Source organism: Myzus persicae, unplaced genomic scaffold, assembly GCF_001856785.1.
Source record: "Myzus persicae strain clone G006 unplaced genomic scaffold, MPER_G0061.0, whole genome shotgun sequence".
NCBI classification, from domain to species: domain Eukaryota; kingdom Metazoa; phylum Arthropoda; class Insecta; order Hemiptera; family Aphididae; genus Myzus; species Myzus persicae.
Genome location: NW_019101845.1, coordinates 405,461 through 432,420, shown reverse-complemented (window position 1 = coordinate 432,420; position 26,960 = coordinate 405,461). Strand labels below are relative to the sequence as shown.

The 26,960-nt window shown below is 33.3% G+C and overlaps 2 protein-coding genes across 4 annotated transcripts in view; both read right to left on the bottom strand.

Moving 5' to 3' along the window:
• Positions 1-7,458: 7,458 nt before the first annotated feature.
• On the bottom strand, positions 7,459-10,549 carry LOC111030582. The gene is made up of 3 exons (XM_022310140.1): positions 10,169-10,549; positions 9,685-9,808; positions 7,459-8,875 (listed from the first exon to the last, which is right to left on the bottom strand). The coding sequence occupies exons 1-3, from the start codon at positions 10,372-10,374 to the stop codon at positions 8,783-8,785; spliced, it is 423 nt and encodes a 140-aa protein (XP_022165832.1). The 5' UTR covers positions 10,375-10,549; the 3' UTR covers positions 7,459-8,782.
• A 3,783-nt stretch (positions 10,550-14,332) lies between these two features.
• LOC111030579 (furin-like protease 2) overlaps positions 14,333-26,960 on the bottom strand; it is a 135,946-nt gene continuing 123,318 nt past the window's right edge. For 2 of the 3 annotated variants that reach the window (XM_022310137.1, XM_022310135.1), the window contains exons 13-20: positions 26,353-26,525; positions 21,743-21,930; positions 21,491-21,647; positions 20,551-20,822; positions 20,130-20,427; positions 19,461-19,660; positions 17,417-17,883; positions 14,333-16,395 (exon numbers count right to left, since the gene is read on the bottom strand). In XM_022310137.1, coding sequence (XP_022165829.1) covers positions 16,285-16,395; positions 17,417-17,883; positions 19,461-19,660; positions 20,130-20,427; positions 20,551-20,822; positions 21,491-21,647; positions 21,743-21,930; positions 26,353-26,525 — 1,866 coding nt within the window. In that variant the 3' untranslated portion in view covers positions 14,333-16,284. The remainder of the gene's footprint in view (positions 16,396-17,416; positions 17,884-19,460; positions 19,661-20,129; positions 20,428-20,550; positions 20,823-21,490; positions 21,648-21,742; positions 21,931-26,352; positions 26,526-26,960) is intronic. The other variant, XM_022310136.1, reaches the window with a different exon arrangement.

Sequence of the window (26,960 nt, the reverse complement as noted above, 5' to 3'; positions counted from 1 at the left end):
GGAGGGGTCACTTTACTATAGCTGTACAATACTATGGGCTGCTTTGGACTATATCAAGATAGACCTTCAATCGCGGCGGCGCATACAGCCACAGCAAAAAATCAGGCTGACGAACCTTCTTGTACGGCCCCAAAACGAACGGCGTCGTCTGGGTATTACCGCGCTGGCTATCGTCTGATCGTCTGCTGCACCATCGCTGCAACCGTCGCCGGTTTCCGGATCCTTGAAACTTTTCGTCTCGTGGACAGCCAATTTCGGCGAGCCATCTATGACCTCGACCGCATTCATTGATCCGCCTGTGGACTCTACTGTACCGAACTTCATTACAGCCATGTTCGGCATTGAAACCGTTCGACGACGGGGCGGAGAAGACGAGGCAAGACGAGTTTCCGGCTCCTGTCGAACCTCTGGCAAAGCAGACGACACTGGACCTTTTTCGAGGGCTGCAGGGCTCGTTGTGTTGGTGGACAGTGCGTGGTTCGCCGGCACACTCGACTTCTCGGAATCTGTCTCCAGCATTGTCAAATTGGGCACCGAATAAAATCTTGTCCCTCGCTGCATCGGCGAACCCGGCAGACCGCGCTTCAGAGTTGGACGATTTGTCCTTAGATCCTCGAACGTCATCAGCATCAAGTCGGTCGCAGAAGGCATCTCGACCAATGGCGCGTCACCGGCAGTACCATTTGCCTTGCATGGGCCAGCAAGACCACGACGATACGCCCGTGGTTTCGATGAATTCGACAGCAGATCCGCGAACTCTTGGCGCATCACTTCTATTTCGGACTGCACATTCATCTCCAGCGATGCGGAGCTATTTGCAGACATGACGATATCACGGATTATGGTACAAGGGTAAATTGCGGAAGTAAAGCAAGTTTTACAGAGAGTAAACAATATACTAAATTATTAGATGTACTCAGTGCGACAAGCAGATAGGTTATGACGATTAGAACGTATACAATTTATATCAAACACTTATCGTGTCCCATAGCAACAAAATTGTTTGTTGTATTCGTACATCGGATATAAATATTAACTTATTGCTTATTGATTATTATTTAAAATATTAATTTTAAAATTTAAAAAAAATTGTCTTAAGGAATTAAACAGGTTAGGAAAGCGAGCGCGGTAAATTCCAGGTTCCCAAGACATTCCTATATTTTAATATTATACAACGCAATAAACTAAAATTATTCCATGCACAGTTTAAAACCTTTTATATTTTTGTGTAAACTGATTAGGTACCTACTCCAGCGGAATAGTATAACTTGGTATTTTCGAAAGTGTCATTATAATTGAATATTAAATTATAACTTTGGTCTCAAAGTCTAAAAAGCAATTAGTAATTAATATAGTATTATTTATTTTAATTGGTCTATTTACCTATGTATATTATTTTTTTAAACGTATGCTACTATGCTGATACATCATAGTCTATCTATACTCAGTGTTGAGTTCAGATAGCAAAAATAACATCTAGATAAATATTAGATTACTAGCTATATCAATATCTAGATTAATATCAAGATAGAATATTCAATTTTTATCTAGATAAATATGTAGATAAAATTTTTTCATCTAGATTTATATCTTACACTAGTTAATTTGTATTAATGCTTGACATGTTATTGGATTCTTGGTTGAGTAATAGATTAAGGGATGCAAACCAGGAAGGCTCGTTTTGTGTCAAAAATATATTATGTAATGAATAAATATACATATAAAATATTTAAATACCTATATATTATATTTAGCATACAGTAGGTACTAATTTCAACGTATAACAAAATATCAAATAACCAAAATCATGGTTAATTAGTAATTACTAATTAACATATATTTTCTGGTTTAAAAAACTAGTTTATATTTTTTACATAACATTCAAACTGCAAATTAAAATAAGTACAAAAAAAAAATTATAACAAGTAAAAAATCTTTTGTTCCTTTTGAAAATATTAATTATATAATAAAACATAAATGATTTATTAAAACAACATACGACTCGTACAACTATAAATACTAATAATATTTTAATTGTTAAACAAATAAATTATAATGATATGTCGCTTGTTTAGTTCTTTGACTTGCAACATATTAATATCTCAAACGTTTTGTCTCCTAGACGATTTCTCCTGTGTGTTAATACTTGGATTGCTCCACTAAACAGGCGTTCCACTGGAGCTGAAGCGGAATAGTTGTGTTGTATTTTAAGAACACTTGTTTAACTATGGGATAATCTTCTAAAACACTAAATTCTTTTTTGGGAGAATTTAAGAACGTCAAAGCCTGTACACAAGAAAAGTTTGTAATTCTTGATTCATCAGCAGAGTATCCATTATTAGTGTGTTCATACAAACATGAGTAAAATTCCTGGTCACTATCATCACTGTCTTCATTATCACTAGCTACAGCCGTTTTTTTTTTGATATCACTCATATTAGTATACATTTCATTGCACTCAGTCAAAAAAAGTTTTTTGCACAACTCAATGTATCGAACAGGAATCCAACTTAATTTGAACTTAGGATGACTAATTGATGCAATGACAAAACATTTACTTTTGGGTAAAGTCTAGTGAGTAGTGACTAGTATCTGGTAAAGAAATTAAATTAAAGTGCAAATATTATTATTTATAACATCCAATTGGGAATTGGTATTGTCAATACAACATAGATGTGCGTGTGTATTATTGCCGGTCGAGAACTATTTTTAGTTTTTTCCACATTATTTACTGATCGACGGGACATTATCGTGGGGTATAACGCCGTGTCCTACGTGAGTCCGGCGAGTGCGGCAAACGCATTGCGGTGCGTGCGATGCGGCGACCAAAATAAACAAACCTGTGGTAACATGTCCGCGTTTCCAATGTACCGCCGCAGTCGCCGCATATGCGTGCGATCGAATTCGTTCGTACGCACCGGACAATTTGAAAAACAAATCATTTTGTTTTTGTCGCCGCACAAAGCTGCGTTCAGTGCGTTAATGATATAATATTATTACTTAATTATTACTTACAATGGAAACTAACGAACTTTTGATATCTGAAGTGCAAAAAAGAAGTGTATTATGGAACAAGTTTGACAAAAAGTACAAAGATAGACTTGTTTGTGATAAGGAGTGGACGATATTGGCCAAAAAAATGAATTTGGATAGTGAGTGTAAAAAAATAATAAATATATTGTAAAATATGAATTATTGTTTTTAATTATTATTATAACAATTAATGACCTATTATTACAGCTTGTATTGATATACGACCTCGACAGCGTCTGCGGTCGGCGTACGGGTGTTATTGTTAATTCGATAATAATGAATCGTCATTAAACATACTTGCGTAGTATCATATTATTATAATATTTGATGGAAAATGACTAAATGAAAAATGTGCATTATAAAACGAGATTTATCTAGATATTTATGTAGATTTCCATAACTTAAATCTTAGATACCATTTAGATATTATATAATTTATTCATCTAGATAAGATAAAGGTACTTAATTTTCATCTAGATAAATGTATCTAGATACAACTCAACACTGACCACAGATCAGCAGATTCAGCTCCACGTGGTAAAGAACAAAAAAAAACCGTCGACGAAGAAGATAAGTTAAGAAAACAATTTTTTATCAATTTATTTAAATAATTCATTTTTATAATTTTGTTTTGATATAATAAAAATGTAATAATAATTTTTTTTAGTTATTAGTTAAACCTCTCCACCACTTTTATCGTAAAAATAATGAAATACCTATATTTTGGCGTTCTTCAGCGTAGTATACTCTCATACAAAATGATGGGAACATCACTGTTTATAAACTAATATAATAACACATTTAAAATTTAAAGAAATGTAGAATCAAGTATAGAAAATGATAAAAAAACATTTGGTGTAAATTTTCATTATCCATGGTTATTTGTTTTTGAATTACAAGAACATAAGAAAATCGTATACAGTTGAATATTTGTATCGTCAGAGATATTGTAGACAATTTAACGAGGGGGGGATGAGGTGACCGAGTGGTCTGACGCGTCCGCTGCGACGCAGCCGGTCGCGGTTCGATCCTCGGCTACCGGGCGGCATTTTTCTCCGGACAAGTCGCGGTGACCGGAGAACAAGTGCTGCCATCCCCCACCCCCGGGGCATGGCAGAAACCTACGGGTGCCCCATTCGAAATTCTGCCAAAAACAAACACACACGTGTTCCCCCTTCCGTTCCAAAAAATATACAATACAAACTACAATACAAATCCTACTACAGCTAATGGCCTCAGTTGCCGAAGCTTAAGTTCAAAAAAAAAAAAAAAAAAAAAATTTAACGAGGACGTGTAATACTTTCTATATCAGTTGACAAAGTTAAGTACAATTCTAACGACAACAAATTTATAAATTTACCAACAACATTGTATAGTTACACAGAATTTATGAATCTCCAATTCATTATGAAATTATAAACTATCAGACATTTGCTTAGAATATTTGCTCAATATTCATAAATAGCGATAATTAAGTATTTAATTTAGATTTAATTAAAATACATTTTAATTGTGTCTATTTATCTCTGACAATTCTTTCATAAAAGAAGGCAAGGCACAACAATTATGGCCGAAATTGCGTTCTCAACCAACTTGCTGATTTGGAGAAAAATAGTGTAGTTAGTAAATAGAAAACAATTTTCAAATTGCAAGAGTAGCAAAAATAATTAATATTCTGAACTTGAATCAATTAAATTTAAATACTCATAGAAACAAAACAAAACAAAATATTGTTTTATGCTTATTTGAATTGTATTAATAAATAAAAAAAGGAAAATTGTATGCGGGAATTTCAACTACTGGAGGGTAAATAGTTATTATTATTATTATTTTTATTTTTTATTAAGAATAAAGGCTTCAACACCTAGGTCATTAACCTGTGGTTGTGTTTGCATTGATATTAATTAACAATTTAGTTATAATTGGTATATATAGTTATTATTATTATGCTGAGGAACCATTGATGAATTTGACCCCTTCTATTGATATGTACGTTTTTTACTAAATTCTTATATAATTGTTGGTACCTACGCAAATACGATTTCCACACAGGAATATTTTAATTTGAAATATTAAATATATTTATTGTTAAACTAACTGAACCAATTGTTAAGTATTCACAATTGTCTGTATTACAACTTGGATAGAAAAATACAACAATAAATTACACATTCGGATAAGTAATAATTTTTTTATTAAATACCGACAAACAGAATACATAATAGTCAACAACATTTTATTTTTGGCAAATAAAATGTTTATTTGCACTCTTAAACTAGTATACATAGGTAACAGTTATTGTATTATATGATTTATATAAACCATTAATTAAGTCTTACAATTACATTAAAAAATATATCTTTCACGAATTAATTCAGCCGTATAATGTTTTTAACTTTTAATACTGATACTTTTCTTATACTTATTTATGTACTTTAACATAACCCTTAAATGATAATTAAATTCCTACTTTATTCTTAACATGTCAAACTCAAACACGAAAGCATATGTGGTTGAATGACATAGGTATTTTGACACAAAGAATTTGAGAAAAATAATCATGGCATTTAAATGCTCAGTTAATATACTGGTCATATGGGAGAGACCTCTATATTACTCCCTAGTCTATCCCTCTAACTATGATAAAATGATTGTATAATATATTAATTTCATTAAAAAAGTCGTATTATTTTCACAGAGAAGGCCATATTGTAAAAAAAATTGATTGATACAAATGTAACAATTGATACAACACTAAATTGTTGATTATTATAGTTGTTTTCACAAAACACACCGTAAATTGACAAATTGTTGGTGATGTAAACGCACTTGTAAACCTTTTTAGTTGAATGGAGAAAAATTCAAGTATATTCATGTTCATATTATGTATATAAATAAATATATTAATAGATTAGATCTATAAATAACAATAACTAGAAATCGTTCCACCCTCTCAACCTTTTTTTTACAGTTATAAAGGCTTGATGCGAATTTTTTTTATAAAATATACAGATTATTATTGAACTGCATGCATTAATTATTTGTTAGACCTATATACAGGGGCCCCACCCTCAGAATTTCGACACTAGTTGCAGCAACACTAACGGCCTCCTTTGAAAATATTTATAGAGGTATTAGAAAATCGAACGAAACGCATCGTAGCCCGTAGGTATCGCATTGTTATGCAATATTATATAATTTAGGTACAATACCAATATTTAAATGTTCGTGACTGACCCACTACATTTTATAATATGTATATATAGCATATGTTAACAATCGATAATATATTGCCGCCTGCTGTCGTATCGAATGTCGTCATTTCATAGGTAGGTCGTTGATATAACCTACGCTAAAACTCTACTTACGATAGTATTTCCGGTAAATACGTATAGATAAATAGAAACTAGAAAGTACGAGGTATCGACATACCTATGTGGGCTATGCCAAACGTCAAACGCGCTAAATAATAATAATAATAATAATGATAATAATAATAATAATAATAATATATTAATGTACCCAAAGCGACTGACCGAGTAGGTGATCACCTCCATTTTTTCTTTAATATCTAATACATTTATTCAAATTCTGTTATTTTGGAATTTTCAAGTATATTTAAGGAAAATATTATTTTCTATTATTTAGGTTTTTATACCATTTAACAAGTGTCCCGAGGTGATGCAAACTTCTTATTTTTCCAATAACAAACAACTTTTTTGTAATGAAAATTGTATCTAACTCAAAATTCAATCTAATATAGTTTCTGACTTTCTGAGTCATTAAAATATGTAGACTGAGTTTAGTAGTCTTTAAAAAATATAAAATAGATGTACTTAAAATTGTATCTAGTATTATTAATTATTATTATACTCAAACAGTATTTACAAATTATAAAATGTTTATGAATCAATATTAATCACTATACCTATTAAAATTTTAAAATCATCATAAGATCAAGAGCGCCTGCAAGGCGGGTCAAAGGGAGAACCCTCTGAGAATTTTTAACGGCATGTTCTTTAATTTCAATATCCCTGTAAATATTATTAGATTATAAGTAATTCTTATATCTTGCCTCGGGTGAGATTTCATCTTGCGGGTGCACTTGTAAAGGGTAAATATCTTATTATTATGAACCTAAAATTATTAGTACACAAAGTTAAATAACTCAACAAATATTTGATCAAATATTGATTTTGACATTTTCAAAAAAGTGCTTTACATTTCGAAGGAAAAAGAGTGATTCTTGTTTGTAAACAATATGCTGGAAACGCTCTCAAATGTGATAAAAAAATCTATAAAATTGAAAATATGCCGGATCTTTAAGTATTTCTACTTAAAAATTCTAAAAATCAGAATTCGAATAAATTATCGTCGTAAATTATAAAACTATGGTGAGTACCTATGCTCGGCGAATCACTCTGTATATAGTATATATATATATATAATATATAATAAAACTTACAAGATTTGACTTTGTGTATGTGTGTGTGTGTGTTGTTACATGATGATATATTATGTAGCTATACAATTGGACGGAGATAAACCTAATGTTATTATATAAAAGTGATGCGATCCATATTTTGTTCACCTTCACACACACACATGTGACAATATGTAATATTGTGTTTTATGCGCATACTACCTATATGCAGCTCGAGTGTATATTTATATAAATTGAAAAAAAAACGTACAATTGAAGGGTTTGTTGTTTCTATAGTTGTATGGACAATCGGGGGCTATTGTCAGTGCGTGTCACAGTGTTAAGTCATTTGAATCATAATTTTCAGAGATACACGCGTTGATAATGACGATATCATTACATGTAAATGCGTGATGCGTGTCGCCACGTAACATGGGCTAAGGTGTGAAAAGTTTGAAAAAATACTATGGAAAATGTCATATAACAACTTTAGTCACCCAACCCTTCAATTATATACCTACCTACTGCAACTAATTTTTTATGCCCGCCCTTAAATTGTAATCATTAACACAGACTTTTGACTAGGGAATGTATTTATTCGTTAGATCCTGTAGATATATAGGTACCTAATCAGAAGTGTTTTTTTAACACTTAAGACACGCGTGAATCATACGAGGACAGCAGAGGACAACCATCGACATTTTAACGTACTACCTACTCAGTATATTCAAAGTTCTAAGATCATATAATACATAAGTCATAAATATAAAAGACGAGGAAACAAGTTCACAGCAGCGTATGAAAATGCCCGCTTGTAAGACACGACGGTGTCACAATTCATAATATATGTACCTACATACGGACATATTGAATGATTTAGGTACTTTTAGTGTCTGTCGTACAAAAATGGGGTTTATACGTAACCATGTATTTATTTATAAATTAATATAATAATGATTTGAGTCGGCCATCAGTTAAACTATTTAGAACAGTAAGAAAAATGTTCGACGGACACTTTTTTCATTCAGGACTCCGAGAGTAGACGAGTTCTAACTTCTACGCTATATTTACATATTACATAGGCGGGTAATATATTATTATTAATAATTATATTATATTGTGAATGTTCAATCCCAATACACTCGATAACGCCCTAAAGTGCTATGTTCTGGTTGATGGTGGTTGTCGTCATGGGGAAAAAAACGTCTATCCACATGACCACGTCATGCACACCGCGGTTATCGGTGAATAACAATAGTATTATTATTATTATTATTATTATTATATTACAATATGTGTAGGTACTGTGTTTAGTAGTGCTGAGAATTATATGCAATTCGTCACGTCCATCGTAGTAGCTTGAGGCGGCATGGGCAGCGTAACATCCACTCTGGTGCACTTTTCACGATCAGAATATTTCTAAGCGGGAACAATAAAAAATAGTTTATGGATTATTCATTTCAGAGGGGGTTTTGATTAATGTATAACATTCAAATAAATTGTACACCACCATGCAGAGATGCTACTCAACCATCCGGGCACCTCGCAAATGGGTAACTGGCGGTATTATAGTCATAGATATATGAGTCATAGTTATAGACTTCACCAGCAATTCGGGTCGGGTGGACGCGTGTTTCGTTTCATATGGCCCTCCAGCCGCGGTCAGTCGAGGCTAGTGTCAGTTGACTTTCGGTGACTTGGTCACACAAACGTCGAATGAGTTAAGAAGGAACAGTAGGTATTGTATATAAGTGTGCCAAAAATGCCCAAAATCCCAGGTGCAAAGTAACTCTTTTTTTCCTAACGTATCGCTGGGTCGACTGTTTTCACATTGCTCACTGGGACTCCCCGAAGCAAGTATTATACTAGGTATCTAACCTAACTGCAGTACATACATCGCTGAAAACCTCCAAATGTGTAGATAATCTTAATCAAAAAAATATGTATTATTTGTTTATAATAATCATACACGTTAATATTATATTGATTATTGATGATTTATTGCAGGTACTTGTAAAATTATAAAAATATGTTCATCTAGGCACTGTGTAATACAAATGTTAATATATTGGCGCAATTAATATTTGTTTGTTTTATCTTTGGCACTTAAATCACGGGTACATAGTCCGCTTAGCCATGGTCCAGCTATGCAACTGCCTAATATACTGTTTACCTTACACATGACACCGCCAGCTCCCATCATATTACACATGTTATATCATACTTACGAATTTAGTCGGTGACGTGGGCACCGGGACATATTTGACAATCACTGGAGTCCGAAAACAACAGCACTGCCTGATGACCGGACAAAATGAACCGACAACGAAGAGCATAACAGCTACACCTCCACTGCAAAGGGAAATAAAATATAATATTAATAATAGAAAATCACAGTCAATATTCCTAGTGTTTTCTTTCCACAGCGAGTCTGCGAACAATTATAAATACACTTTGGGGTTAAGAAAATTTGATTTTCGGAATTTTACATCGACATGAAAACTTTCGGACTTAAATATTGTTTATTTAAAGATTTTTTATGAGTAACGACGGCTGACAAATGTAGGGAAAACAAATTGCACATGTGAAAACCGAAAACCGGCGGGGATATTGAAAAATATATACCGATTAAAAACGTGTGACGCGAATATTTGTTGTGTCGAAAAATATTGCTGCGGGACGTGTTCTATACCTACGTCACTTTTCACTCACCACAAGTACCAGAGGCTGTACACGTTGTCACAGCACTTGCCGTCGCCGCAGCAGTACTGTTCGCGGGTGCACAGTCCGGATTTGCATATAGACGCGGACGCGGTGCCGACGTCAAGCAGCAACATCACCAACGACAGTCGGAAAGCTGCAGTTGCAGTAGCGACGGTGACGGCTTGCTGCTGCACTGGCGGTGGTGATGCCGTCATTTCCACGGTCGCGAAACGCCGACGGCAAAAACAACAATAATAACAACAACAACAACAACAACGACTGGGACTCAAGGTGGTGCGGCGCAGCGTCGGACGCCAAGCAGAGTGCAGAGCAGCACGACGACGGCACTCGCAGCTGACGGCGCGGACGACGGCGACGCGCGTTATCTCGTGGCGGTACGCATACCAGTCAGCTGTGCCACCCCCGCGAGGCTCCCAAACCACAGAAATCGATACAGACTGGAGCGCGTCGACGCGGCACGATCGTTCCGAACGCATCGCGACCATTATAAGCGAGTAATATTGTATTATCATTATGGTTGCCGCCCGAGTCAAGTCGAGACTTGTCTGTGTTTATTCCAGACAACCTTCTCTAGGGGAAGGATCGATAAAAAAAAACATAATTAATCCATATTGTCACGAATTCTACGAGTGCAAAAGAAAAAAAAACCGCTTTGTAACTGAACAGTGAAGCTATACAAATAATAATTTATTCGGGATATATTTTACACTCATCATAATTTGGTAATTTGATTTTTCAAATTGATGTTCTTATTAAAAGACTTATATTGGGAAATGGACAATTTTTTAAAAAGGTTGTGTTGGGACCCTTTACTCATTCAAACTTATTTGCCATGTTTATAGAGGCGTAATTATTTGGTCATGTTTGAGGGGTGGACTTGAAACATGTACCCCCAACAGCAACCCCCCCCCCCCATCGTGCATTAAGTTACGTAGGAACACTTGGCTTGCAGATACACGTCCATCAGCTAGGATTGTTAATCCAATCCTCTTAAGTATTGGATCATACTCATAGGGTAAGTGGTCAATGTGAATCATCATAGCAGTAAACCTTAAAAATGTACGTTGAACCCTTTCTTATTGGTTCATCCCGTTTGCAGTAAACAACGCCATACTCTAGGATAGATCTGACAAGAGCACAAAATAACGCTTTAAGTGGCGTGTTATCAAATTAAACTCCAAGGAGACCCTTTTATAAAGCCAACTGTTTTCAGAGCCTTGCAGCAGGATTTCTCAATGTAATCGTGAAATGTTAGTACCCGATCAACAGTAATACCTAGATCATTTACCGTACTACCAGGCACCAGCATTAGTGAGTAAGGAATCATAAAGAGTAAAATTAGATACAATAGGAAATTGGATTCTGTGGAAAGGCGTGGAACGCGTTTTTGAAATTTTAAACTCAAGTCCAATGTTTTTAGCCCGTGTACCTATCATCACATCCAGGTCCTTTTGAAGTAGAATGCGGTCATTTTTAGAACAGATCTCTAATATAATATTATAATACTATTGGGCTATACCATTATAACTGTTTTAATATTTGAACTGGCCATAGTAAATTCTATGCTAAGCATCAAGAGTTCACGAAATTGGAATAAAATATTGAGTCCCGAATTTCCAATAAAATGTAAATTAAATTAGACGATGATGATTTATATTTTTTCCACTATATGCGAACGATCCTAATCCCGGAATGTTATCATCCGCTATACCCGGTTGCATAATTTATTTCATAATCCACTAACAACAATATTATTACAATACTGAGTACAGGATATTATACACCACGGCTTTAAAACCAACGCACAATCTATTCATATAGATTATAATAATATCACATTAATATTTATATGTTGCAATGTTAATATAGTTATGATAAGTTTAATATAATTTTTTAGGTGCAACATTCTATGCTAAAATAAATAAATTTGGAGCCAATACAAATATGTAATATTAAAAATAGGTACAGAAAATCGGTGGGGTGAGTCATCCTGTGTACAAAATACAAGTGGCTTGTAGGAAACTGCAATACATCTCTTTTGAGTGGCTTTTGTCGGTCGAATTATATGGAATTATTATACTATCTAGTATCTGGTGTATCTACCCTGCGTGTCCAAGTTTATTAAAACAAAATTTTCGGTAAATTTCAAACTTTCAAAGGCATGTTTACTTATACGCAGGTCACAGAACACTGTACAACGAAAATTACGAAATACAACAGTTCATGATGGTGACATGGGGTTTATTTGTTAGCATTTTAGTGGCCAGTATAGGTATGTATAGGTAAATAGTTTACAGGACGATTTCGTGAATTAATACTATTCACATATGTTGGACATCATATACGATTGAAAAATAATTTAATTTTCATTTTAAATGTACAACATAAGACATCGGTTGGTTGAAAATAAATAAAATTATAATATTGGTTTATTGTAAAAAAAAAATCATTGGCACCTACTAATATATAAGAGCAAAGTTATCTTTGCAAGTTGTATTAATTAACATCGCATTAGTGTTATGATATTATAGGTTATACCTACTCTTATTACTCCTAATTTAAACTAAAAATGTATCTTTAGTTTATTTAGATTTTAGAATGTTTTTATATATATGTATAAATAACTCATGCCAAATGTTGGGCGGCTTCTTATTCAATTTCTCACGTCCTGTATTATCTTAACACATAAGCTTATTGCACATAATTTGTATAGATTGTTTATATCTAATAAAAAAAAAAAAAAAAGAATGTTTTTATTCAAATTGATTGATTTTGTTGTCTTGTTTAAATTTTTCATCTTATTGGAAAAAAAAATTATTTACTCATAAGCCTATGCACAATTTTTATTTTTTAGATGATGGGGGGAGGAGAGGCACCCCTGTTGTCATTTCTTGGATTGCGCTTTCATTGGTCTGCAAAAATTCTTTTTTCACTTTTGAAATGCATTTTTGCTATGATCCAAAAATCAATAACAATTATTGATAATAGTTTTATACCATATTTTAACCAAAACATATTTAAAAAAGAAGATTATTTTAGCACGGTACAATTTGGTTGTTTGTACGAATTTCATCCACAGTAACTACATGAACAAAAAGTCCTAATCGTTCTATCGAATTAATATAACAAGTCACTAAATTGTTATTTCCCAACAAATAATTGTCAAAACAAAAAAACAATAATTTTCTTAACATAGCATTCCAAATTGTTAATATTTTAAATTATATTTTTCACCTGCCTACTATATGTATAGCCATGTAGGTATCACAGACTAGGTATTAGGTGATTATAATTTAATATAAAACATTCGGTAAGATGCCTGGAGGGATGATCTAGCTAATAGCTTCGCTTGGGGTTAAACCATATGGGTAATTGCATAGGAGATATACACACGCATATGATTGGATACCTTATGAGAGGCAGTAGGAAGGACTTCATGTTTTTATCAGTTGTTTAATGCAAAATAGATTAATGAATCAATTTAACTGTTTGACAATGACTTTTTTCGCAAAAAGAAGTGTCATAATGAACATGTTTTTGTTGATTAGCAAAAGTGCCTTTAAACGCATTTGCCATAATTAAATGGTATTATTATGAGTGATTAATTCTTCATATCATTGGAGCCCGTATTATTTGTTATTCAGTATAAACTTCACTCAGTCATTTTTTTAATGCATTTAATTATTTCAACCATTATCAGCCAACAGGGCTTAAAAAATAAAAATACATATCCACATAATATTTTAACAATAATAACAATAATTTTTAAAAGTTTGAGTAATAACTTTTTGTAGAAAATTATGGGTTATAATATCTTATATAGACCATTACATAGGAGTTCTATTATTTTATAAACTAAACTTTAAGCTTGTGCCCTAAGGCATTTAGAATCTTTAAAGTTGGAATTGTTTCAAAACATTAATAGTTTAAGTAGAACCGTAGAGGTCTCGGTTTGTATTATTAAGTGTATAATATTCTATACTGAGTATTAGCCACTAGGTTTGTTTTGTTTGAGAGATTTAACATTTTAAAACAAATTTGAATTATATTAATGTTGAAATAAATTATATGAAATAATATATGAAAGAGTTCTAAGTTTAAATCTTATAATTTCCATTGAATCATTAATGTTTTACCATTAATGTTTAATACTTTGCCAGAATACTTTGTTTATTCACTGTTCAATTTTTAACTCCCTCCACCAGGATATAACAATCGTACAACATAATATAATATCATATAAATATTTTTAAGTTTCTTATCACACAGTATTTGTAAACAAATGTTTTTTTTTTTTTTGATAATTGAATTTATATTTATATAACCTTACAATAATGGTATAATTTATTGGAACATAACAAAAAAAAAAATAATATTTACATATTACAAACTGAATCACAGACATTTTGAACAGTGTTCGCAAATGATGTGTACGCTTTTGGTTTCCATAATACGGAATAAATATACATTATACATAATATATAAGATTCATAATTAAGAGTATTTTCCTGACATTCTTATCATAATAACAATTTGACATAATATATTATGTTTAAAATAAGTAGAAAACGGACGAGTACACAATAACAATGTTCGTCGATATGCAGGTACATAAACGGTATATAAGCTAAATATTAGTTACCTAGGTATGTCGAGTATAGATTATAAATAAATGGTAATAATAATATTGTTCTATTTAATAATATACCTAATTGTAAAGATCCAACACAACACATAAATTATTTTTGCATTAAGTAGTATATAACTTCCATGGAGGATAAAAACAATAATAATAATAATAATAATAAACTTGGGATATTCTACATATTTGCTATAATTTAATAGGGTTTCTATTTACACAAATATAAACGGTTAAGCAATACATTTTTAGTTAGCTCTTCATTTTCTTTGTTCCTTTTTTGATCATAATATATCGATAGAAGTAGCAACAGAAAATTATACAATATATTTATCACCATGGCAACATGCAATAATTCTATGTTTTTTTCGTCATTAATTTCATTTAATAATAATAATAATTAACCCGTTGTGATTGATATAATTATAATTTATAATAACAATATTATAATATAAACAAATGAAAACAATAATACTTAAATAAAACACATGGTGATTTTATCCTTGACACATTTTATGTAAATAGTTATTAAGAGTTATAACGATAGGGTAATTAAAATAAACATAGAATAATACCGTGAGCGGCAAATAAATGTCTACTGTAGCCTACATGGAATATTAATTTTTCAATTAGTTTAACTTAAGTATATTTTTATTCTGCGTATTGATCGTATAACTTATAAGCTTAAAAAAATTAACTTAGAGGTAGGTAATCTACAACTTGTGAGGCAATACTCCAACAACAAAAAGTTTTGATGCACTCGACTCGTCGAGTTGACATACATTTTATGCCAAAACATGTGTATTATGATAATATATTCATGTTTGAATTAAGTAATTTGTTCTGTTTTGAAAAGAGAGCATCGATTTTAAAGTAAGTAAAAAAAATAATAAAAAATATGGAATGTAAAAGAAATACGATTCGAGACGATTACATTAGAAAAGGAACTCATGCCAAAACTAAAATTAATAACACTATTGAAATGAATTGTTTGTCCTTTTAACAAGCGGCAAAATAACATTAATACAATAATATTTTAATACGATATCGTCAGTATTGAGATTCAGCAAAGACAAGATTAGGAAGAGTGGGAAGTAGTAGATTTGGTGGAGGAAGAGGACGACGACGACGACGAAGATGAGCCGTTGGAAAACACAGGGTATTATAATAATATGTATATAAGGTTTGGCTATGACAGAGAGTGATCAGACACAAATAGCGAGAAGGCGCATTACGCACTAATAATAATAATAATGATAATGATAATAATAATAATAATAATAATAATAATAATAATATTATTATCATCATCATTTCTGTTGTTGTTTGTTGGTTGTTTTCTAATGTTTTTCCGCGTGTTCTAAAATATACATTCCGCCGGACTACACTGATGCTGCAGCCGGTCAGACGCCGCGTGGACTGGCGTGTATTGTGGCCGAGTGCAGGATGGTGTCGACCGAGCCGGTCACGTTTCGGCGAACAGCGCAGTGCTGCTGTCGTTGTCTTCCAAGTGCATGTCACCCTGCGGCCGCAACAACTTCACGTAACCCGAGTGTTTTCTTTGCTTTCGTTTCACCTACATTATAGACGGCAAAAATAGCAACGTTATCAATGATTTTTAAAGACACTATCCGAAGGGTTTGTCAAACGTCAACGACATGATGCGCGTAATGAGCTAGGCAATTCACTGGGGTACGATGATTGGTTTTTAAAAATCAAAAAACAGTACTCTTCATTCCTAAAACCACACCAGAGAACCAGACGACAATTATAATTCTGCGTACGCCCCTAGATCTAATTTAGTCTCCGGCAGTGATGACCGGGCAGAGAATTCTTTGCATATTTCTGCGATGGCGTTGGTTGCAGTACAAATTCAAATGAATATAGCTATCGTCCGGAAAACCGGAATTTCGTATTTCTATAAGGCACACAACCGCGACGGGGAGATAATATAAATCTTTTCGTAAAGAGTTGTCGGTTGGGGGGGGGGGGCGTTGGATCGGTTTCCCGCGGCCCTTGAGTTAATAAACTATTTGCCTACCTTAATTTTTGTTCATTGTAGCGTTTCCAAACAGCGAAAGGGTACAGAGTACTACAGACCAACCATGGTCTTTCTCTCTGGTTGGTGAGCTACGTAAACTTCTTTTCCCTAGGGTGAACTCGTGCCATTTTGTACACCGATCCACAGACACATGCGTTCGGTTGTCGATAATAACATGAGATGGGCAGGGGGGGGGGTGAGAGGAGTATCAGGAGCAATCGGAGAATGTCTTCGAGACAAAAGTTGCTTACCCCGTCCTCAAAGAAAAGAAAAGTAAAAGAAAAAATGACGAGAACTGATCTAAAAATTGTATAACTGTACTAATCACGAGAAAGAACCATTTAGGTTGGTATGCACGGGCTGAGATTTTTAAGATCTTGCAGGTTTAGATTTAAAAACAATAATAGCTTAACGACTTATGTCAGAGGAGGTGGAGGTGGGAAGTAAAAGTTAGATATTAATTTTTTGTGCGAGCATCTGTGCCGAATGACGAACGTTTGTGGCCACCACAGCAGGCGGAAATATATTTGATTTATATTATTGAGCTGATACTCACCATTACTACGGACAATACGACCAAGCCGGAAGCAAACATGGCCAAGGCCAAGTAACCGAATAAAGTCGCGTCGGCCTTAATGCTAAGTGGCTGAACGACCGGATCGCGACGGATAGACTCTGCCGCGACCAAGTTGTCCAGTTCGTTGTCCACGGATGTCCGACGCTTTTCGGCCGGCGTCAAGTTGTGACACTCGCCGGTGTCCGAGTTGCAGCTGCAGCAGTCGTCATGCGGACGCGGTCCACAACACGACACGCACTGAGTGTTCTTCCGGTCAAGGTGCAGCGGGAACATGCAGGCCGAACAGCTAAACGGGCCAGGTCCGTTGCAAGCGCGGCACGACGCATGACACGGCTTGCACAGCTGCGTGGGTGGGTCGTAGTACTGTGACCCCGAGCACTCTGAGCACAGGCCGTCCTCGAGCATGAAGTGAGGTGGACACGACGTACACTGCAGTGGGCCTTCGCCTGCAAAAGACAACGCATTTTATTTTATATATATTTGATATTACGAACATTTCTTTTATCATCTTTACAGAACTTAAAAATACAAAATTAGAATTATAAACATTTCGAAGTTATCCGTAAGTCGGGGACTAAAACAGTGTACAGTAGTACACACGTTGTGCAGCACATTTGTGCTGTATGAAACATTGAATACGCAGTACCTACGAAATTAAAGTGTGTAATCAATAATAAATATAATAACCCAATTATGAAATTGTATATTATATTTAAATTGTATTATCAATTTAAGACTAATATTTGGTGAACATTTCAAATATTTACGGTTGTTCGTTTTTGAATTAAAAGAAAATAAGAAAATCGTCCCATTAAAAATCGTTAGTTTACGGGTGAATATCCAATGTCGAAATAATTTAAACTTCAAACGCTTATAATAAAAAATTAATTTGACTTTCCGATAAACTTTTTTTTTTGTTTAAGGTAGGAAAAAAACTTATGAAGAATCTTTTTATTAAATTTTCAAATCTTAGACATCAAAAGAAATTTTTTATAATTTCTAACTCAATATAAAATGCAAATGTTCGTGATTTTAACGAATTTTGTCAAAATTTTAAATTTAGACAAAAATAAAAGTAAAAGTAAAAAATATATTCAAGTTATTTGACCGGGCCAAAATGTTTATATCGACAATAATTAAAGAAAAACTACTAACAATTTTTTATGCTTGCACATAGCTCAAACAGAGTTAAATTATTTTGAAAATTTGATTGTGTATAGAAAATGCAAAAAGAAAATCAAGTGTTATACCAAAAAATTGATTTTGTCAAAAACTGGTTTTACCCGACGCCTTTGAAAATTAACGGGAAATTTTAATTTTCACATCTTTAATGTATCAACTTTATACAATTTGCCATAAGACATCACCCTCGTGATTAAAACCATGATTTCGACTATTTATACACGTAGTGTATATTTATACATGTAGTGTATGCATGCACAAAAATAAAAATATGCAAATTGTAAAATCAGAACATTCATTTGAATCTAAAAATACTTTTATTGATTTGAGGTTTGCATATTTTCACCTACGATTGGCGGGGGAGGGGTGGGGTGTACTGGTGTGGGCAGCTACGCCACCACGTCCAAGTGGCTTAGTACGTCACTAATAAAGTGTGCTGTACAAATATTTAGATATGCTGTCCTTGTGGCGTAAATTGCAAATGAACATATTTTCATTTTTTTTTTTTTACTGATATTTTCTTATATTATAGTAAATTAAGTATACTATCCGAATTTTGAAAATTTTAGGAAACAGTAGAGTGCTGGAGAAAAATAATGATCGATTTATCGAACAACCTATTAATTCTATTTGACATTTCGACGAAGTATTTATAATATGCTCAGCGAGTGTACAGTAAACTCAGAGATCATATTTTTTCTCTCGAGTTATTCAATTATTGCTGTAATAGGTACGAATTGTAGATAATTCACTGTAGAATACGATAGTAATAAATAATAATTTTTTTGTTATATATATGAGATGAGTGGCTGGGGTAGATGATCCCAAACGTTGAACTTACCCTTGCAAGTCTTGCAGTAGTGGTGGCATTTCTGGCAACCGAAGTCCGACATGAAAAAGCCTTGCGGACACTCGGGATGACATTCACCGGCGGCCAACTGCCATCCACGTGGACAACTAACGCACTGGTCCCGGCGGGGGCCGCTGCACGTCATACAACTCAGGTAACATTTGGCACACGAGCCCACGTCACTATAATATCTATAAACACATTGTAAGCCCATTCGTTATTTAAGATATTACATAATTAATGGTAAATAAATTGTTCATTGATCATGGTCTGTCTGCCACAAAAGTGCAATTGTTCCAAATTCACGTGAGATGACAAACATATCTAAATGCAGGGTGACCAATTTGATTGGTCATACTACGGTGCTACAAAATATGATATTCTTGAGCAACAATTAAAACCGGCAATTTATTTAATATTCAATATCTGTACTAAAAATATAAGATGACATAAGGTCTCAAGAGAATATTTAAAATGATTACCTTCAATATTATTTAATATTTATTCAATATGATAAAAAAATGTAGTTTAAAGTTTCTTCAAAGTTCAAAATGTATGAATTTTTTTTTTTAATCAAAAACAAATACTGATTTATAAAATCAGGATCAGTCTTGGGATCACTTGGTGCAAATTATACATTATAAGTTATAATATACATACCCTGGGGCACACGTCGTACGACATTGGCCGGTTTGCAGCAGCAAAGGCGAGTGACACATTGTACAGTTGGTGCGTGACACGCATTCTATGCACGGATGCGGACAAGGTTGGCACGTAGCGTAGTTGCCGAATCTTAAGTCCGGGTAAAACCCGGGTGAACATTGTTCCACGCACGAGCCGGGAGACTGGAACATGGTCGGCGAACGACAAGACAGACAGTTTTCGTTGGAGAAGTCGCTACAAGTTTCACATGACCCGTGACACGACTGACACTGAGTTCCAGTCCAGAACTGGCCTGCTTCAGTGATTCAAAAAATAAGAATAATGTTGGCGTCTTACGATCGTTGGTTGATCATTTGCTAAGCGGAATGGCGCTTAAACCCCGTTGTGGTAAACAAAATATGTATTTCTGTTTTCTCACCTGATTGGCATTGTTGACTGCCGGTTTTTAAGCATCGACCTTTCTTGTTCAACGTGAAACCCTGGTCGCAGGAGTGACATTCGGTCAAATTGCAAGTGACGCAGCCCACAGGACAGTCTAAACATTCGTGACGTTTATGGTGCGGATAATAGAAATCTGGGCATTTTGAATGGCATGTGCCTTTGAGTTCGAAATAACCCGACTTGCAAGTTATACACTGGTCGGCATTTGGTCCGGTACATGACTCACATTTGGCATCGCAAGAGCCACATCTGGAATATATTTCAAACATGTTTAATCATGAAATCGGTTTTATAAATTCTTACATACATAATATGACAGTGTATAGGTCTATTATAATGAAATTGAACCACTCACTCATTGACCAAATAATAGTGGCGTCATTTATATAGGAAATAAAGGATAATGACAGGAAAATTAATAATAATTAACAGTATGTCAATTTAACGGATCGACCATCGATCTGAAAAAATATAAAAGGACTGGGAAGCAGTGTTGTTAAGAATACTTTTAAATAGTGTATTTAAAATACTACTCAAAAAATGTTTAACTTTCAGTATTTAATAAGATAATGATACAATTATGTTTTGTTTAACATAGGTATTTCAGAATTTATAACTAAGATATTTAAAAAAAAATAAGAATAAGAATATATTTATATTTATATCATAATATATTTTTTAAATAAGTCATTGTTACACTTTGGTGGCATAATTTGTTCGGTGTAACGTTCATCCGTCGTTCATCCAGGAACGGATGGTTTCTATACGTGTATAAATTATAATTCTTTTGACCATATCAATAATAATGGCATTTTAAATACGATTTAATTACTTTATAATACAAGTATTTTAACTCTTGTATACACAAATACTTAACAAAACTGAGCTGAGGAGAATATACAGTGTTGTAGTCTTACCGGTAATCGTTGGTCTCGTATGTGTTAACTGGACAGTTTGCGTAACACTGATTATCGTGGAGTACCAGGTGATGTTCGCAACTAGTACAATGGTCGGGACGACCTTCACAACTTCCACAGTTTGGACCGCAAGCGACGCAAGTGCCTTCTTCCGTATCTGCAAGTGTACAAACAACGAGACGGGTTAGCAAATCGGAAGCATTGGTCAAATTCATTAGTTAAACGATGTCTAGAGACGTAGAAAATAATTACTTTCAAAGTATCCGTCCGGACATTGTTGCAAGCAAACGGCCAAATCGGTAACCCTCAGGTGAGCGGGAGCGCATGTCAAACAGCTGTCTTGTCCGGCTCCAGCACAGGTCTCGCACGACTCGTGGCATGGCCAGCACACGCCGCCCTTGTTCGGAAAACTGCGGGGTGGGCAACGACTGACACAAGTACTGAAAATAAATGAAACAATATATTCGTAAACATTGATAACGATGGACAGAGGTACTCGTGCTAATTTAAAAAAGAAATATTTTTTAATAGATAATCTTTTCCGCCAAGTAAAACACCATTTCCGTTCTTGATTAAGTGAGGTATAGGGATGATACACGTATGGATGAGCGTCTGGAACGGGTGTACTTATGTATTTGAAAGAAATGATAAATTATCACATCTGTAAAACGATTCTTATAATAGCTCGGAACCAAAAAATGGTTGAGATTTTCTAAAAAATAGGTGTCAGGTAAGCAATACATTTCAGCGTTTATTGGAATGCGTTTATTTTAAATTACCAGGAAAATCTAAACACCACTCTCTTAACTCTCGAGTTCAATATATTATGTTCAATATTATTTTCAATCTAAAGAAACTTTTGGATTATTTTTATTGTTCAAAAATATTTTCCAATGTGGGAAACAAGAAAAAGAAATACATCATCCGTTGTAAATATCTCCCACGCTCTACTCAGAGTCTATAAAAGCAGTGAGGCCGCCCGTGTATGGGAAGTACACACGTCATGTGGTAGATAATCAATACTCAATTTGTTTTGTAAATTTAAGTGTTTATCTTAGTTTTAAATTTTAGAAAAATATAATATTACAAAGGAGGAGCGCGAAAAAATTTTGGGAATAAATTTACTAATAAGTTTCAAAGTACTAATTTGGAAATCACCTCATCAATATGTTTTAATTAATTCAGAATTAATTAAAATTTTCAGTTTTAAAATGACTCATTACAAGTGTATGTACTTAATATTTGCGTCCGCTTTAGAAGAACAATAATAAATAGAGTTCTAATTTTTAAAAAATACTCTAAACAGTATTTTACAATTTAAAGATTTAAACTTTAAGTATTGAAAATCTGTTTATAAACGGTATTTTATTTAACTGTTTATACAATTATAAATTTATAATAAATAAATTACGAGTAAAGGAAAATTAAGTTTTGAGTTGTGTTATTAATATGCAATTTATCATCCCAAGTACAACAACTGATTAAATTCAAAACAATATTATTAACTATATGCAAAATGTAATACTAAAATGTTTAATAATCAATTGAACGGGAGTGTTTCAAACTAGAGATGAATATTTTAAAGTAAATTAACGAGTAAAATTTCCTTATGGGAAAATCAATTTTTTTATCTGTTAGAAAATCTGAACACTTTAAAATTTAAATTCAAAACCCATCGAGGTTTTTAAGTTCAATCACGTTAGAAGTTGCAAGTACACTTTATTATATTACACTTGTAATAATAATTTCGCAGAATACATTAAAACCAATTTTATTATTAGTTTAAGGGTTGTATGATAACTATTTATTTATATTATTTTGTATTACATTATTTTTTATTGACATTCATTATATTCGGAAATTCAATGAATAATATTAAAATAAAAATTACATTATTAAATGTGTACCCACCGTGGGGTGGGTACGAAGCAATGTCGATGTAATGCATATTGCATACAAGCAAAAATACTAAAATATAATATATTTTTAAAAAATATATATTTGGATACAAGCTTGCCCTGTTTAAGGGTGGTTTGTGAATTGTGCAATTTAAATGTGGTCAATTCCCCAGTCATGATATCAAAATGTTCAGATATTATAGTTTGTTATCAAAAAAAAAAATGTAACTTTCTTGACCTCGGGATACCATTAGTTTGATATAAATATTTTACAATACATAATAACATCACTACCATATTTTCGTTCTCTGTAAGTTTAATAAAGATAATTGGCAAATAAATATTCTGAATTCGCTATACATATAGGAATCATTCTACTATTGTTATTATATTGTGGAGACCGATAGATAGTAAATGATGTACCTACAGCAAAGCTTATTAAAATTAAATTTGACGTCAAAAGACATTTTCAGACGAGAGACACACCATCCATCGTCTTTATAAATATAATAATAGCAGAATTGCGATGCAAAAATTATATTTCATTTATAATGGTTGTGACGTCTCTGCTGTTGCTTTAACGTAAACATTTCAAAAATATTACACCCAACCCTACGTGAGTAAACGCCCACAAACGTATTGAGTTTCACGCGCTAAATATATAAGATGTCTAATAACAACGAGAAGAAAAGAAGTACAACGTAGGAAATAAAATATTTTTTAGAAAAATGACAAACAAATAACAATGCTGCTAAGTAACCTACCAATACAAAATAATGGGTTTTGAGCGGAATATGACATATATCTATTGTCTGCTGTATATATAATATATACACAGAGATTTCAATAATATGTTATCGGAGCTCAAACTTGTTCGACGACCGAATAAACCTTTTCGTGGACCTATTTTGGTTATATAATGTATAAATTTCAACAATGTGTGCAGTACCTATATTGCAGACACGCAGCAAACAGGATGAATTAGGAGACGACGAGTGGCGAATGAAAAGTTCTGCCGTAGAGATAACAACGGTTGAACAACTGAGAAATCGCATTACGAAAGTCGCAAAACACAAATGTACGCTGTGCGCGAAACACAGTAAGTGTTCCAAACACGGTTACGTTCATTAATACAACTTTGCATAGCTTTCGGAGGTGACCATGTAGAACATTTAATGTGAAGGTAATGCATGAAATTTAAAACTTTCTACTTAGTTATTTATTTATTATTATATTTTTATTTTTACTTTTTCGATTTTTTTTTTATTTCGCAAGTTTTTTTTTGTTTTGTTTTTTTTTTTAAAATTTGGGATTGACAGCTCCCTAAAAGTTTATTTATATTTTAGTTATAAAATTGTTCGGATAACATATTTTTTATTTTAAAATACTCTCACAACTTTTCATTTTTATCCATTTATTTACACATTATATATTTATATAATATATATATAGGTCACACCATAGCATTTTCAAAGTTCTCTAATTCTATAGTGGCGTTTGTTTTTTTGAAACGCGAATGCTTAAAATATTTACAACACCACGGCCAACTTAGAAATAGTAGGTATATACTTCTATTTTCCATTCGAAATATAGTTTAAATCGCGTATGCGTGCGTTGTACCATTGAATATATATATTTTATTATAGCCGTTAGGTGCGCATATCTAACTTTGTTTAATGCCAATGATCGAATTTTGTTTATTATTATTTCACGGGAGTTGCATGGCAAAAGTACATTGCCATAACAGTGTATCACTATAATACGTACAACAAACAAGCGCAAAACCAACGCGTCTGTTTTATTGTGTTAGCGTTTACGAGTTTACCTCTATTTCAGTAGGGTTTTTTTGCGTTTTGTATTTATACGGTATAAAAATGTGTTTACTTTTTTTGTTAGTAAGAAAATGCATAAAATATAAACCTTAAAAGATGGCTAACCATTATGAACATTTCTTCGTTGATATTGAACTGAAAACGTAGGTACTATATACTATATTATAGAGATATAATATAATATAATATATATTAAAAAAAGTAAAGTTTACATTTTAATAAAAACTATAGGTAGGTACATAACTTACAAAGACCGTTGGGCTAATACTTTGATTTATGGCCGGTTTAATATGTTATATTCACAATAAATGACTGAGTATTAAATAAATAAAATCAGTTCTGTGCGTATGCTGAGGTCAACAGCTGTGTGATACCTACTACAACCCGATTTCAATGGATTCATTATGAGAATAATTTATACGGCACGTTTCTATCGCGATTTGAATTCGCTTTTATACAGGTACAATATATTGTTTATTCGTTCGTCGAAACCAAATGACTCGCAGAATGATCATAAATAATTATTTCTAAGTGTTGAGGAACTAAATTTCTCTCCGTGTATTATTCAAGAACGCAGGCGTCTACATAATATAACACGCATATAGGTATAACTCGATTATATGACAGCATCCGTGTTACACGACAAATCGGTTACCACGACCGAATTCATGAAATGTATACACGTGTACACCGTTGAAATCATTTTAATATTTTATCCTTGCGCCGGAGATAAAATACCTACGATCGCACCGGCACGATTATTGATTTTCGACGGTTCCTCGAGTTGTATTCGATAATAATCACTGCAGACACCTGCTGCTATGCACCTATATATATATATATTATAATTTGACGCCGTTAAATAACCGTTATTGCCATACAGAATTAGCACACAAATACTAAACGTCGTGTAATAATATCGTTGACATATACGTTACGTCACACTCGTGATACGCTAATTCTGACAAAATATGAATACACACAATATTAATATATTATACGTCTGTTACAAAACAGAAAACGCCCATGTGCTGGTTTGGGTACATGATATAAAACAATCATATTATTTCATACATTACGATAATACAACATTCACACAGAAATACAAAATATACATGCATTAGTCTCTTACTTGTCGAGCTTAAAGTTTCGACAGCCGACGCACTGCGTGGGACCTTTGCCGTAACAGCCAAAAGCGTCGCACTCGGGGTCGCAATCGTGCAAAATCGTCTGTCCATCAATCGGCCTTTCGGCGGGGGTGGTCTGCGAGTTTGAGCGCGTGCTGGTGAGCGACGTGACTGACGTCTGCATACATATAATACAAACACACAAAACATGTATAACATTAGTCGTTTTATACGGTTGATTTGTAATATGCAATTTCGGAGAAATTTCACTGAAAATGTATAAATATAAAAATAAAAAAAATAATGAGTTTTTTATTAGGTAACATTAGTTTACGAATGTCTCTGTTGTTTTGTATACGCACAAAGAGATCAATTACAAAAAAATAAAAAGGAAAAAAAGGACTACGAGGAATCAAACGTCATTTAATCCGCCGTGGGAGGATTCTTCGATTCTGCTTCTCGTCGCTGTCAGGTCGTTAATATAAAATATATTGATCCCCTAGCTTAAGGAGAAGTACATTACGTCACGTCAGTGTTTGCATAATGGGCATGTGGGTGGGTATACGGAGGATGAAACCTATCGGGAATAGATGAGATAATTTGAGCTTTTTAG

Bases quoted from the DNA above. Each gene is read 5' to 3' on its own strand.
- LOC111030582 (XM_022310140.1), bottom strand. From the start codon at position 10,374: ATGACGGCATCACCACCGCCAGTGCAGCAGCAAGCCGTCACCGTCGCT. The intron at 9,809-10,168 runs GTGAGTGAAAAG...TTCCCTTTGCAG, and splicing joins TACAGCCTCTGGTACTTGTG to TGGAGGTGTAGCTGTTATGC. The intron at 8,876-9,684 runs GTAAGTATGATA...GTTCCCGCTTAG, and splicing joins CCACGTCACCGACTAAATTC to AAATATTCTGATCGTGAAAA.